We start from the raw sequence: 15,096 nt of genomic DNA on the forward strand, positions 1-15,096 counted from the left end.
CAACCAGAGCTCAATCGGAGTTTGTATTTATTATTCGCAGTTTCTGTTTATTATTTAGAATTTATGTTTATCTTCCTATAATTTTGTTTATTTGGGCAGGACTTAGTATTTATCATCTCTCTTGTGTTTTATCCTGGGTGGATCATTGGATCACTTAACTTTTGAACTCCAAGTTTGTATTTATCCTGAAAAATTTATGTTTATCTGCACAGAGTTTGTGTTTATTATTCAGAGTTTCTGTTTATCATTTGAAGTTTGTGTTTATTCTCCGATAGTTTATGATTATTTTCGTAGTACTTAGTATTTATCCTCCTTTTTTGTTGTTTATCGTTTGTTTATCGTGGATGGACCCTAGGATCACTCAACTTTTGATCCTCAAGTTTATGTTTATTTATCGGCATAGAGCTTGCGTTTATTATTCGCAGTTTATGTTTATCCGTACAGTGTTTGTGTTTATTTGTAGTTTGTTTGTGTTTATTATTCGCAGTTTCTGTTTGTGTTTATTTACTAAAAATTAGGAGAAAGAACGACGGTTGCTGGTGATCTGAGCGATCTGTGGCGTCTGGATCCGATCCCATGAAGACGCCGATGAAGATGCCTTCATGGTGAATAAAAGCATCTTCGTCAACCATGAAGGTGCCTTCAACGTAAGGGTTCGGTGGCGTCGCATCACAGTCGTATCTTTTTTTTTTTTTAACACGTCAGATCAGCTAACAGGTGAAAGAAGTACTGTTAAGGATTTATACAAAATATTCACTAATGATCAGTGGTGGTTTTGGGAGGAGAAGATATGGTGGCCACGGGATAGAGAACTCGGCTTGGGAGGAATGAGACTGTGACCGCAGGAGAGAGAAGAAGAGAGGAGGCACGGGTGGGGGGGTTATCGGAAGACGGCGACTGTGGGTAGGGGGAGAGAGAGAGAAGAAGAGAGGAGGTGCGGGGAGGGGGGTTACCAGAAGACGGCAGCCGTGGATGGGGGGAGAGAGAGAAGAAGAGAGGAGGCGGGTGGGGGGGTTATCGGAAGACGGCAGCGAAGGAGACAATGACGATCGCACGCGCTGGCCTTACATCGTATCGTGTCCCATTGAATGCTACTTTTTTTTAACATGCTAGCTCAGCTAACGCCCTCCGAACTCCTCCGTTAGCTTATTAAAAAAAGCTCTGAGATGCGCGTCGATCAAACGGAGGGGGATCCGACTGGATGGGAGCTGGGATCCGATCGAGCGAAGCCTAATCTACCTCTCTCTCTCTCTCTATATATAATATATATATAATATATATACATATGTATATATATATACATATGTATATATACATATGTATATATATATACATATGTATATATACATATGTATATATATATACATATGTATATATACATATGTATATATATATACATATGTATATATACATATGTATATATATATACATATGTATATGTATATATACATATGTATATATATACATATGTATATATACATATATATATATATATATATGATTATCATTAACTTTTATCTCCTTTTATTTCAGATATTGGCCCTCTCGTGGAAAAGATCGATGATCCAAAGATGGTTAATGACCCAGAATTAAGGGAAGTTATAAGAATGTTGGACAAGGCTTGTAAAGATGCGGGATTCTTCTATGTGGTAACTCCTATTAACATGGTTTTGTACTTATTTCATGTCAATAGCAACTCACTAAACCTTATACAGTTTTCTACTTGAGTCACATCCGGGGACCACAAGATGAATCTAATCTTGGCAACAATAAAAGTGGACTTGTGTTTATGCAGATGATGATTGCACTATACCAGGTTTCCAAGACCTATTGAAGCAATTGTTTATATGTTAGCTCATATTTGTGAATCCTTGCCTCAATTTTAAGATATCCTTAGCCTCCTCTGGTCATAGAGGAAAAACTAGTTATGAACAGCATGGTGAAAATGGATATATTCATGTGTTGTTGGTCATAGTTAGATTAATAGCCTATTCTTACTTGTATGTATTATGATAAGCATGTATTTGATGATCCGACCCCATATATTCTCTTTTTATTCTCTGTTTGATTTTGTACAGACTATACAAATCAGGCCTGTCAATGCTTCTCCACATATACCAGTTAGTCAGCTTACTTATCAGTAACAAATCTTTCTTAAATCTTAACTCTTAGGCTTTCCCCAATATTCTTCTCTATTTAACCCTTGATCTTCATTTTTCTTTTTTTTTTTTGATGTCATAATCTTCAATGAATCTTGCCATATACTTCAGTTATACATTATTGGAAATTCCAGTGCAGGGGAGCTATCTTCGTGATTGGATTAAGTTTCTTCTTGGGTAGTTTGTCTATCATCATTAATCTAACCTTATTTTGGTGGTAATTCTTAGTCATTGCTCAATATTAGCTTTATGGTACTTGTTATTCGACAGAAAATTTCTCCATCATATCTTTTTTGGAAAAATCTAGATAATTAGAAGACAGTGCCTCTTGATAGTTCTTTGCTTCAAAGAGCTCATCTGCACTTGCTAACCCTATCAGTTGAGTTATTGGAATTCCTATGTATATGAAAAGCCCTTCCTTTTCTGAAAGTCTTGAAAAATCTTTCTCCATGAGAAGTTGGCTTTGAAGCAGTCAAAAAGGAAACCTACATAGTAGCCAAGGTGAGGAGACAAAACCAGACTTATATATCAAATTAGGCATAATATGAGCAAGAATAACATAATTTTAGTGAAATATGATAGAATAAGAAAAGATGAGAAGGTGATCAGCAGATACACTAAGAACAGTTTAGGAGGATGTGTGTATAATTGCTCAGGACAATTGATGTTGAGTTAGCTATAATACAACAGAAAAGCATGAAACAAGGGCTAGGTGAATTCCCTACTAAGTTGTATAGTAGGATGGTAGGTTGGTGTGGTTGGTAAACCTTAGAAAAACATATTAGGACAAACTACTGGAGAATATCTTCATTACCTATTTATAAATATAAAATTTTATACATTCTCACCAACTGTTCATTAATTAATTTTAAATAGTATGGAAGACATATGAAGCATGAATGACTGTAATCCATCATCTGATTAATGCACTCCCATTTTTGGTTGGTGCACTTTTTCTTGTTGCTCTCTGGAGGGGGATCATGAACTGAAACAAGGTGTGTACTTTATTAAAGATAAGAATATCTATAAAGGCATGGAGAGTGGAAACACATGAAGTCATGTCTGCATGAAGGAATTTGCTCTGTACAGTGTTGATGTTCCAATTGGGACATCTAAGAAATAGCATTACGAAAGAAAGAAAGGGAAAAGATATAATAAATATTAATATAGAATAGAACAAAGTGCTAATCCAATGTTATGCGGCTACACCTCTCTAGTATCGTGTTCATTTAGTGGAAGTTGAACTAATTGAATCTCATTATCTACTTCTATCTTATTAAAATTTTTTCACATATTTGTGTTTGTCTAAATTATATCTTTATATTCTTTGACATAAGCTTCAGCACCTCTATTGTAGACTTGACCTTAAACTAAATGTTCCTGAGTCCAGAAAAATTATTTCATATGTTTCTTTTGGGTGTTTTAGATCTTGTAGTGCATCATTCTCTGTAGGATGTGCATAAGTAAGAGAGGGTACTGACTTGAAACAACAGATACATTGGTAAACATTTTTGCAAACTCTGGTAAACAATTGCATTCACTATTCTGTCGTTACATATCATTCCTAATACCCATACACTCCTGAAGATCCTCTTTTGTGTCTCCACAAGGTCAATCAAATAGTACTGAAACCAGTTTTAGTGCAATCCTGGGTGGCACTGCTTCCTTTCAATAAAGAAAAAAAATTGAAAAAAAGAGACTAGTTTTAATTCATCTTCCATTTTTCTTTCCCATATTGGTGCATCATCACAGGAATTTAAAATATCATTCTTCTTTAGATCAAAGTGGTAAATTGCGCTTATACTGCAAAGTAGTTTGTTTCTACTATGAAATATGGATTAGAAATATGGAAATTCAGTCATTAATTTTTCCAAAGGAGAGTGGATATTTGTCACTAGAGTTCATACTAATTCTTCTGTCCATTTGTATGCTTTTTATCTTGAACAGAAGGATCATGGTATAGCTGATTCATTGGTTAAAGAAGTTAGAGATATCGCTCACAAATTCTTTGGTCTTCCTTATGAGGATAAATTAAAGATTAAGATGACACCAGCAAGTGGATATAGGTATGGTTAAGTTCATTCATTATTTTGTATTTTTTTGAAATAAGGACATTTTCCCCATTTTACTGCTCCACCTTAAACTGGCTATCTAATTTTCATAATCAGAGGATATCAAAGGATTGGGGAAAATGTAACCAAGGGAAAGCCTGACATGCATGAAGCTATTGATGTAAGTAGGGCTTTGCATTATGTGCGTCTCTATAAGCACTATATATTCATTTATATCTATAAGTACATTCAATTTGATTTTTCTTATTCTTTATGTAAAGAACCTTTGACCAATTTGTGGATGGAATTTCACTTTTGTAGTGCTATAGGGATATTGAGCCTGGAACATATGGAACTCTTGGCAAACCTTTAGAAGGATCCAATTTATGGTATGTGGTTTCTGAGAAGTATATTTTCTTTGATTACAAATATATCTTCTTGCTTTTTATCTTTTTTAGTAAAACCACTGCTTGAAGATTCACTTTCCTGATTTGCTTATAAATACCACCAGATTGAGTGGTCCCAAAATGAATATTTTTAAATATTAAGATAGATGTTTTGATTTAACTTGTCGAGGCCATGTACATTTCCCAGTAACTCAGGTTCAATTGAAAGTGTCCTCATTTGACCACTGTCTCCTTATAACTGATTCTAAGGTGCAGAATCTAAATTGGCATTTCATCAAAAACAATTGATCTTGAATTCAGCTTTTCTTTATTCTTCTTCTTCTCCTTCTTTCTTTCTTTCTTTTCCTCTTTTTTTTTTTTTTTTTGTGTGTGTGTGTGTGGTGGTGTGGGGAGGGGGGATGTGCTCAAAGGTCTGTTTGGGTCAATGGAGCATTTATGCTACTTCAACACTCTCCCACTCATCCCCTTAATATTTAACCGATAATTACTATTCATAATAATTTAATGATATTTTTAGCACCTAAATATTTTGCTTCCAATATGCCTATTTCCTGCAAAAAATGAATAACAGGACTCAAGTTCTCTGAACTAATTCTCACTTCAAACACTTATCTAGGAGCAAACATAGCCTAAATGGAAGCATCCAAAATGAATGAATTTTTACAGTTTGACCCATATGTCTTTTAATATGTATGAATCATGACGATTGGGTGGAATCTCCATTTAAAAGCCCAAAATTTATTTTGGCACTGATGCACTATCAATGTTAGCTATTTTGTTTCTATTTGATGCATTATAAACTTCTAAAACATCAATTTTTTTGTTATAAAATATAGCAGATGTTGTATGTTGAGATTAATGATGTAGGTTATCTTATGCCCTATATATAATACATTGCTACTATTGTGACTGGAGCTTGAATAAGATAGCAGTAAAGACTCTCCATGGAAATTTGAGTTACTCACAACTATCAATTGTGAATTCAAACTTAGAGATTCTGTTGGAAATTCTAATTTAATGGATGTTTGCTAACAGAAGATATCGACCAGAAATTGAGAAAACTTTCTAAACTATGTAATAGGATTTTAAGTTTTTCTACTGCAGGCCTGATTATCCTTCACACTTCAAGGAACTGATGGAAGAATATATCTGCCTTCTCAGAGGTTTACTTTTCATCATCACCTTGTTATTTGCTGATCTCTATACTTATCATGTCTAGGTTTATGTGCTCTAATAACACTATCATTTCATTATTGCAGATCTTTCAAGAAAGATAATGCATGGAATTGCTTTAGCCTTGGGTGGGCCAGCAGATGCATTTGAAGGTCCAGTAGCAGGAGATCCTTTTTGGGTAATGCGACTAATTGGATATCCAGTCTCATCTGATATCCCAGAGACACAACGTACAGATACAGGATGGTACCGGCATTCTGTTTATTAGATGCTTGCTCAAAATGTTCTGAAAGAATCAAATCATGCCTCTTGATCATTAAGTTTCTAATGATTTTTTTTTTCCTGCTTTCTGCTGCATATGTAAAATGAACAAGTACAGTGGAGCTCACACAGATTATGGTAAGATGGTATCCTCTAATAGATGATTGGTTAAAAGTACTTGAAATAAGTACTCTCTTTTTTTTATATTAAATTTATGTTTAGTCTTGTAATAAGCTGGCATTTCTCAGTATTCTATGTACTTGAGTTTTGAAGATCATGTAAATATCTCCATGTTTATTCCATAATGTTGATCTAGATTCTCATTGTACTTTTTTGCCATTCACAGGTCTTCTAACATTGGTTAACCAAGATGATGATATTCATGCTCTTGAGGTATTACTTTGTCCTGTAAACCTCAGTGTTTAGCTGAATGTGTAGTCAGTAAATCTTGACAACTTCAAAGATATCACTGAATTTCATCGAGAGGTTTTCCACTGCCACTGAATTTCACTGAAAGGTTTTCTATTATCTTTACTATTACATTCAATATGAGCAGCACCACATATATTTGGTGATGTAATCTTTGTTTTGATGTATTTTCTATTCAAAATAATTTAGTGGTACTAGGAAAGTGCATTGTTTAGCTCAATAATTAGAATAATTCTTTAGATAGAATAAATGTATTTCGCTGCAGAGGGACAGTAGATATTATGGAAGTTGTTATGATTTCAGATTTAAAACATGCTATCATAGAAAATGCTAGTGCTTAGCAAGTTGTACCATAAAATTTCATATTATATAGTAATATTACATAGTATATAGCAACTGTTATGCCACACTATAAAAAAGTTAAATAGAAAAACATATCAGAATCTATAGTTAATTTGTACTGGAACTAGATTATTAACACTTTTATTTGTTCTTCTATGGTGTCTGTTCTGTAATGTTATGTCATTGATAGTAAAATTGCACATGCATATGCAGATTGAGCTCAACTAAAAAAATATTATTTCTTTGAAGCAAGGCCAGACTTATTTGTAATTGTGGTATATCATTTTTCTTACAAGTCTGTCTATTAATCAAAATGGATTCAAACAATTATTGCTTCCCCTTTAATTTCCTAGAAGTTCAACTAATTCTTCAAACACCAAAAGCGATCAACAACACATTGCTTGGTATAACTCTGACAAAAGTAAAAGATCATAGTGAGGCTTGTCTACAACATTAAATTTAACATTCTTTTTTGTGGATAATAAAACACACAAAGTTAGGCAGCCATTTGACTTCCACCTAATGCCAATATGCTTGGTCACTGGGAACCACATATATCCACAAACCATGCCTGCTCATGTGAGAAGCTAATATTGTCTTCTTTTTTTTTTTTTCATGGCACTTCTACTGAAAGTTTTTATGATATTTGCTGAATGCTGTTTCTCTGGTGAAAATAATCGTGTAACAAGCACTGGCTTGTATGTTTTTGACATTCAAGATCACTACGTAGTTTGATTCACGACTTCACTGACACCAAACCAAGAGTGATGAGTGAGCCAACTGATGTTTCTGTTAGTTTCTCAATTTCAGAAAAGACAACAAAGAATTTGATTAAGATAAAACATATAGTTGATCACCTCTCATGCAAATATCTGTTTTTTAGTGGCTGATGTCAATGTTGTTAAGATCTCACAGTTCATGATCTGGATCAAAATGGCACTAAATGTTCTAGAATCCATCCTTGGATCAGGATCAGTGGAGGATCATAAGATTTAGATCCATATGATGGATATTATGTTCCTCTGGATCATGAGAACCAAATTGATTATGCTAATTACATAATAGATCATAAGTGGGTCCATTTTCTATAATTTATGTGATTATTTGGCTTTTAAATTACTTATCCCCAGCTAGTCTTGAGAAGTAAAATTAGCAAGTACGTAATTGCAGTTTATAGAGTTAAAAACAAGTTGTAAATTTTTGTGTTTTCACAACTATATGTTCAAATCTTGTCATTGTCTTTTAAAATGTTCTACTTGAAAGGATAATTAAATTTATAGATAGTATGTAAATTTCTTGAATAATTAAACAAAATATTTGTCTCATTAGACATGCAATATATGGGACCATATTGGTGAAAACTAGACTTGTTTTATAAGAGTCCTATATTTCAGAATATTTTTCTTATCGTCTAAGCATCCTATTTTTAGTAAAGGGAAAATGATTGGCTAGGAACCAGTTTTTTCAGATATTATGAAGTATTAAAATAGTTTATTTTTTAGATTGGTTTAATTTTAAAAGGTAAGATAATATTTTCTCCATTTTGTCTTATGGATATAAGCTGGGAACCAAAGGTCAACAAATATATATTACCTTGTCCTGGATTTGATTATGAGTTGTTTGGCTCGAAATCTGATTTTTCCATTTCTTCCTAATTGTCTTTTCTCACATAATCCCATGTTTGAGTTTTATTTAAACTCAATTTAAGATTAGGATAGATTTATTTTTCTCAAATGAATAAACATAAGTAGATGGTTTTTCTTATTGCTTTGGGAAGTCCAATTTTCTTAAAAAAATTGAAAGCAAAACTTATTTGAGGGCCTGTTCCCAAGAGAGACCCAAATAATGGGGATGCAACTTTTTTTCCTCGACCCCTTTATAGCTTCAGTGAGATAAGCTTGAAAAAAATATATATTTTGTCCTTGACTCTTTCACCTTTTGGGTTGGGATCCTCTCCGATCAGTAAATGAACTAGAGAGGGCTGGTTCTCCAATCACGGCCGTCCTATGATTGGCATGATAGCTGTTGGATGGGCCCCATGCTGTCAATTAAAAAAAAAAAGGAGGCTTCAATCCATGGAGTCCTGCGTCACATCTCCAGAGTTCGCATTATACATAATATATGTGATACAAGCTTCTATACATAGTTTATAAAAAAGAAGAAAAAGAAGTAGCTACCATTTTAAAGGCACTGTATTTATAGATATATGGTAAGAAACCTATTTTGAAGCTATACGGAAGAAGCTATACAGTTAATCATATCCTTTATCTGTCCGTTATAATACTTGCATGATTTGAAAAGGTAGGATATAATACTCTCATATACCCCCTATTGCTGATGGCTTAACTCTTATTTTAGCTTCCATGAATAAATACACTTGTTACTTTCATGGATTGCGCATGAGAAACCAACATACCCAGTGGAACTTTGTTGCCGATTGATCAGCTTCTGACTATTTTAGACAAGATATTATTACTTGTTGGTTAATGAGTTTAATTGCAGGTGAGAAACCGGTCTGGTGAGTGGATATGTGCTGTTCCTATCCCTGGTACTTTTGTTTGTAACATCGGTGATATGCTAAAGGTTAGCCTTTTATCAAACATGTTTGATATTCTTCTTTAATTTCTTTAGAGAAAAGATTCAGCATTTTCATGGTTTCTAGATCTGGTCTAATGGATTATATGAGTCAACTCTACATAGGGTGGTTAACAACTCTCCAAAGTATCGTGTTTCTGTTGCATTCTTTTATGAGGTATTGCAATCAATCTACTGTCTCCTCTGTCCTTTTTTTTTCCTCATGTTCGCTTCCTAATGCATACTTATGACGTGAACAGCCAAATTTTGATACATGCATAATGCCGGTAGATTTTTGTAAGCAAAAGACAGGTGGAATCGCAAAGTATGAAGAGGCTGTTTATGGAGAGCATTTAGCTCAAAAGGTCCTAACCAACTTTGTTATGTAGTGGGTTGTTACAGTTACATTCTTCAAATGTTAAAATACTTTAGACTTGTTTAATAATGAGCTATGGTGCTTGAGTTTGTCCATTTATTAATGGAATAATGTTTTCTATATCCTAATATCTTTATTTTCTCCCTTGTGTTTCTCTACTCTTCCTAGTCTAGAAGCTTTGGATGAATCCAATTCCATCAATGATGCAACCATTGATTTTACTGATGTAATCATAGAATTGGTAATGCAGATTTTTTAGAAAAGTGGTTTTGCATTGGGCTGGAAATTTTACAGTCTTTCTTCTAGCATACTTTTTCTTCCATAACGACATTCGTTTGTATGGTTGATTTTATGAGACTACAAGTAAAATATTATGTGGAATCTGAACTGCAGCTGATGACTGAAATAAGTCCAAAAAATGTGTGTGTGGTGGGGCAATTGAGATGCCGGATCTCGGTCTCCACGGAATGGTGCAACCCTGTGACACCAAGAGGTCATGATACCTTCATTTGCATGCCAGCTAGCATTCTTCGTCTATTCCAATCATGTTGGTTGATATTGACTTACTTGCATTCAAATGTTAGTGTACTCAAATCCCCTCTTCTTGTTCTATTGTAGTCAGCTTAAACTAAACAATTAATCTGTTTGATTTGTGGGCCAAAATGCCTTATATATACATATATGTACAAAAGAAAAAAATCAACTTTGAAAATCTTAAATCAAGCTAGGCATCAGTTCAAGGTTCGAGCTTGAATTAAAGCTTCATTTATCTAAGCTTGGTTCAAATAAGAATGAACATTGATAGATTCAAAAATTAAATACCCTGATACTGTGGATTGATGGATCTAAAATCCAACAGTGCCATGATCCAAAAACTACTACTTGGATCTGAATGTGGAACTTCCTTTGGATAAAAGAGGGATGCAACAACTGGGTTAAAGACTGTTTGCGTCTTAAATATCCAAGTTCGCAAAATAAAAATGCCATCATCCTTCCCACTTTATATTTCTTAGTACTTTGTACACTGAAGCTTTAGACGGTGGTAGTGTAAAAAAAAATATATATATATATATAAAATAAATAAAAAGGAGGAGAAATGAAGAAAACTTTCTTCAGGTCATATAGGTACAAACTAGCTGGTGCAGGAAAATTCCATACCCACCTTATTGGAAAGGTCAGTGTCCTCTAACCTTCAAATAATTGAACGTCAAATCCTTTAGTCCGAGGACCAGGGAGAGCCTCGGGACTACTGCCCCAGTAAATAGCTAAATAAATTAAAAGGGTAACGGTCCTAGTTGTATGCCGAATGAGATGAATATCTCCGAAGAAACTTGGGAGAGGCTTTAAAAGGCTCAAAACGTATCTATGCTGTCACATTGGATACATTGTAGCTGAGAGACAACCGTATTGTCTCTGGGGATTATCTTCTCATGGTTGGCAAAGCATGGGACAAACCAGTGACAAATGTCAAAACGTACGATTGAGCAAATAATGGATCGCTCTTCGAGGACCACCATACAACTTGAATACATAGATGCAGAGAAATTGGCATGGTTACAATTTCCCTGTCAAAGAATCATAGCTACTCCGAACATGTGTGAGTCACGCTCAAACATCCCTGGAGCTCTTCAACTCCATGCAGTTTGTCCGACCTCAAGGTTTTATTAGGCTTCGATCTAATGATTTAGAATCACAAAAAACTTTAAGAACGATGCAATCTTACCAGGGGGAGATGAAGTTGCACGGAAGTTGTCTTGTGGTATAGTTTTTTGGATCCAAATTAACTAGTAGTTTGTTTGCATAAATGGGTATGGCCGGAGTGTGTGTGTGTTTGTGTTTTTGATCCATGCAACAGATCAACAACGTACTGCTACCTTGCTCTAATCATGTCACTTGTATTTGTCTTGGATGGGACAATGTATCCCAAGTTCGGTGTATCATCCATCTATTAGAGAGGGGATAGAAAGCTGGCAACCATCATATTAATCTACTGTTGGATATTTAAAAATAATAAATGTCAACGACTATTGATACGTTCGGTGTGACATACGATCACCTTTTCAAGTGGGACTCTAATCATCATCTGAGAGAACCCAGAATCCTTCACTCTTATCAAGTGGGACTCTAATCATCATCTGAGAGAACCCAGAATCCGTCACTCTTTTCTCCAACCGATGGATCCCACAATTGGGGGGGAGCCCATTCACGTATGCAATTTTAATTCCATACGTAATTACATTATCATGGTTCATACTATTATTCTGACAAGTTTCAAATGGACTGTTTTTTTCTCTGAGTACATTATTTGAGCAAAATAAAGAGAGCATCGGTTCATGCTTAAAGGCTACAAGATTTCAGTCTTCAATGGTTTTCAACATCCAGACTTCCCCCATGCAACCAACCAAATTAACTAATTAAGCCTGGGGTTGGGACCAAGGCCCGCCAAATTTGTGATTCACGTGAACTCTTTTCAATAATTTCTCGTGAACCGAAAAAGATAGGGGACATGATGAGCGTATTAACTTGGTTGACGCGATCTGACGAGACGTGAGCACACCACCAACCTGTCTACGTCTATTCTTGTGCTCATGTGAGCGCCCGAAAGGTTCGTACAGCAAAAGAGGAAAAAGAGAGCTAACAAAGAAACAAGCTCGTGAGTAGGGAGAGAAGTGGGAGCGTTCAGAGGGCCAGGGCTCCTCCTACCGATCACCAAGTCCAGAATTAAGAAGGCCACGATCAATAATAACTTGTTAACTTTTCTTCGCAAATCTTCCAGTCTTAGCAGCCAAATATCCATTGTTGCACCTAGTCACATTATTCAGTCACCGACAAACACTGTTATAAATCTCTCCAAATAGTGGTCTCACTTGCATTCACGACTGCACACTCTCCCCCCCATCCAAAGCCTACTTTGAGACTGTCTTCCAATATATCACATTTCTGATCTGACTCACGGACACCCTCTCTAGCTAAGACCCGGTGTTAGATACACTCTCCCTATCCGCATCTAAAGCCCGGTATTTAGATCTTTTCTGAAATACTTCACTTTTCTAATTCGACTTGGACTGGTGTTTAGTTGCCAGTGCCAGCAACTGAGATATGGGAGGCAGCAGGATCAGCTATTCTTCTGTACAATTCCTTACCTTCTTCACATCACTGCTGCTGCTACCCAATGTCCTAAGTTTGTCCAACAACACCCTGCCGACATTACCTCACAGAAACAGGCGGGAAGCCATTGAAATCGGCATCGGCATCGGCATCGGCATCGGCATCGGCGGCGGCGGCTCTCCCCCTCCAGAATCCCCGCCCAGCTGCTCCCCTCCGTCGTCCGGGCCGCAGCCATGCGACTTCGAGAACATCCTCCTGTACAGAGCCTACAAGGTCATCCAAAAATTCAAGTCCACCATCACTTGCGACCCCCAAGGAATCACCAATTCTTGGCAAGGCTATAACATCTGCAGCACCTACAATGGCTTCTTCTGCGGCATCCCTCCAAGCCGCACCACGATGCGCAACGTCGCCTCCATCGACTTCAACGGCTACAATCTCGCCGCCCCCACCATCAATGGCTTCGTCGACCAGATGCCCGACCTCGCCATCTTCCACGCCAACTCCAACAACTTCTCCGGCACCGTCCCCGACCTCACCAAACTCCCCTTCTTCTACGAGCTCGACCTCAGCAACAACATCTTGATGGGCTCCTTCCCCACCACCGTCCTCCCCCTCGCCAACCTCACCTTCCTCGACCTCCGCTTCAACCAGTTCTCCGGCTGCGTCCCGCCCGGCGTCTTCGACATCAAACTCGACGTCCTCTTCATCAACAACAACAACCTGAACCAGCCCCTCCCCGCCGAACTCGGCCGCACCACCGCCGCCTACCTCACCCTCGCCAACAACCGCTTCACCGGCCCCATTCCGAGCTCCATCGGCCAAGCCTGCAATACGCTCATCGAAGTGCTCTTCCTCAACAACCTGCTCTCGGGTTGTCTCCCCCACGAAATTGGGCTGCTGAGCAAGGCCACGGTGTTCGACGCCGGGACCAACCAGATCACCGGCCCGATACCGCTCTCCTTCGGGTGTTTGATGAAGGTGGAGCAGCTTAACTTGGCCCAGAATTTGCTCTACGGGGAGGTGCCCGACGTGGTGTGCCTGCTGGCCGATTTCGGGAAGCTCGCCAACTTGTCGCTCTCCAGCAACTACTTCACCTCGCTGGGGAAGAGCTGCTGGAAGCTGATAGAGAGGGGAATTCTCGACGTCCGGCGCAACTGCATCCCGTGGTTGCCGAACCAGAGGTCGCCGGAGGAATGCGGCTGGTTTTTAAAGCAACGAAAGTACTGCCCCGTCTCGCCTTACATTCCTTGCCACATACCTTGGGTGCACGGCGGAGGAGTCCAGTCCGCGGCGGCGATGGTGGCGGGGGTGGATGGAGACCGGGATAAGGCTCCGGCGTCCCGGTATTCCGGCTACTCTGCACTCCATAACGGTCATGGGCCCTGAAATATCTCTCTTATTAGTAGATTAATTATCGGTAATTTTCTGTCTGCCTTTCTGAATTCATTCTGTCTCTAACTTGTATTATGCCTTAATTAGTAAGGCCCGATAATATTCTGAATGTATGTGGTAGTAGGATGAAGCAATTCCATCAATAAAATGAGCTCGATCCAAGTTTTCTGTGACTTCTTTTTCAAAAGAGGCAAGGAAAATATGGAGCGAAATGATGAACCGAGCTTGATCTTTTTAAAGAAGTATCGAATTCGACCGAGATTTATGTATCAGCAAATTTTAGATGATGAGTACAAAGTCGCAGATCAAATAAATATTCGTGCTCTTTTTGTTCTTTTTTTTTGGTGGGGGGCGGCAATGTTACCATGCCAACCAGATTTATTGCGCAGTTGCACTCGCGGTCAAAATACCAAAAAGGCAGTGGTTAACTCATGGTTCTTACCCGAGCATGGCTGAGGACGGGTGGGGGAGTCAAGCTTTAATTAATTTGGTTAAGGGTGGTCGATCACTGGTTTGGACCACAAAAAGGGGTTTAGGTCGCAGCCAGGAAATCGGCTCTTTGTGATGTGCATGGTGCACCATAATATATATAGTCTATCCTGCTAACGATTCATTATATAATGGATGACTAGCAAACAATACATATCATATCTAGAAAAAATATTCATTGCAACTGTAATATCACATCATCATTATAACAAACTAGTGAAAAATTGAAAATAGATGATATATATGGGATAGTATGAGATATTATCTATAAAAATTAATGTAATACTCCATAATCGATGAAATGTAAAGGTTTTCATTGATTAGTTAACGTA

At 37.3% G+C, this 15,096-nt stretch overlaps 2 protein-coding genes across 3 annotated transcripts in view; both read left to right on the forward strand.

The window, feature by feature from the left end:
- The window catches only part of LOC140852007 (homoarginine-6-hydroxylase 2-ODD-233-like), a 13,188-nt gene extending 3,296 nt beyond the window's left edge, over positions 1–9,892 (forward strand). The window contains exons 2-12 of one of the 2 annotated variants that reach the window (XM_073244620.1): positions 1,534–1,649; positions 4,107–4,225; positions 4,328–4,391; positions 4,532–4,599; positions 5,722–5,780; positions 5,877–6,036; positions 6,170–6,189; positions 6,398–6,444; positions 9,325–9,405; positions 9,485–9,574; positions 9,657–9,892. In XM_073244620.1, the coding sequence (XP_073100721.1) occupies positions 1,534–1,649; positions 4,107–4,225; positions 4,328–4,391; positions 4,532–4,599; positions 5,722–5,780; positions 5,877–6,036; positions 6,170–6,189; positions 6,398–6,444; positions 9,325–9,405; positions 9,485–9,574; positions 9,657–9,785 (953 nt within the window). In that variant the 3' untranslated portion in view covers positions 9,786–9,892. The remainder of the gene's footprint in view (positions 1–1,533; positions 1,650–4,106; positions 4,226–4,327; positions 4,392–4,531; positions 4,600–5,721; positions 5,781–5,876; positions 6,037–6,169; positions 6,190–6,397; positions 6,445–9,324; positions 9,406–9,484; positions 9,575–9,656) is intronic. The other variant, XM_073244621.1, reaches the window with a different exon arrangement.
- A 2,642-nt stretch (positions 9,893–12,534) lies between these two features.
- LOC105052912 (uncharacterized protein At4g06744) lies at positions 12,535–14,568 on the forward strand. The gene has a single exon (XM_010933900.4). The coding sequence runs from the start codon at positions 12,872–12,874 to the stop codon at positions 14,267–14,269; it is 1,398 nt and encodes a 465-aa protein (XP_010932202.1). The 5' UTR covers positions 12,535–12,871; the 3' UTR covers positions 14,270–14,568.
- The last annotated feature ends 528 nt before the right edge of the window (positions 14,569–15,096 follow it).

The sequence above is a fragment of the Elaeis guineensis genome, chromosome 10, assembly GCF_000442705.2.
Source record: "Elaeis guineensis isolate ETL-2024a chromosome 10, EG11, whole genome shotgun sequence".
Taxonomy (NCBI): domain Eukaryota; kingdom Viridiplantae; phylum Streptophyta; class Magnoliopsida; order Arecales; family Arecaceae; genus Elaeis; species Elaeis guineensis.

Bases quoted from the DNA above. Each gene is read 5' to 3' on its own strand.
- LOC105052912 (XM_010933900.4), top strand. From the start codon at position 12,872: ATGGGAGGCAGCAGGATCAGCTATTCTTCTGTACAATTCCTTACCTTC.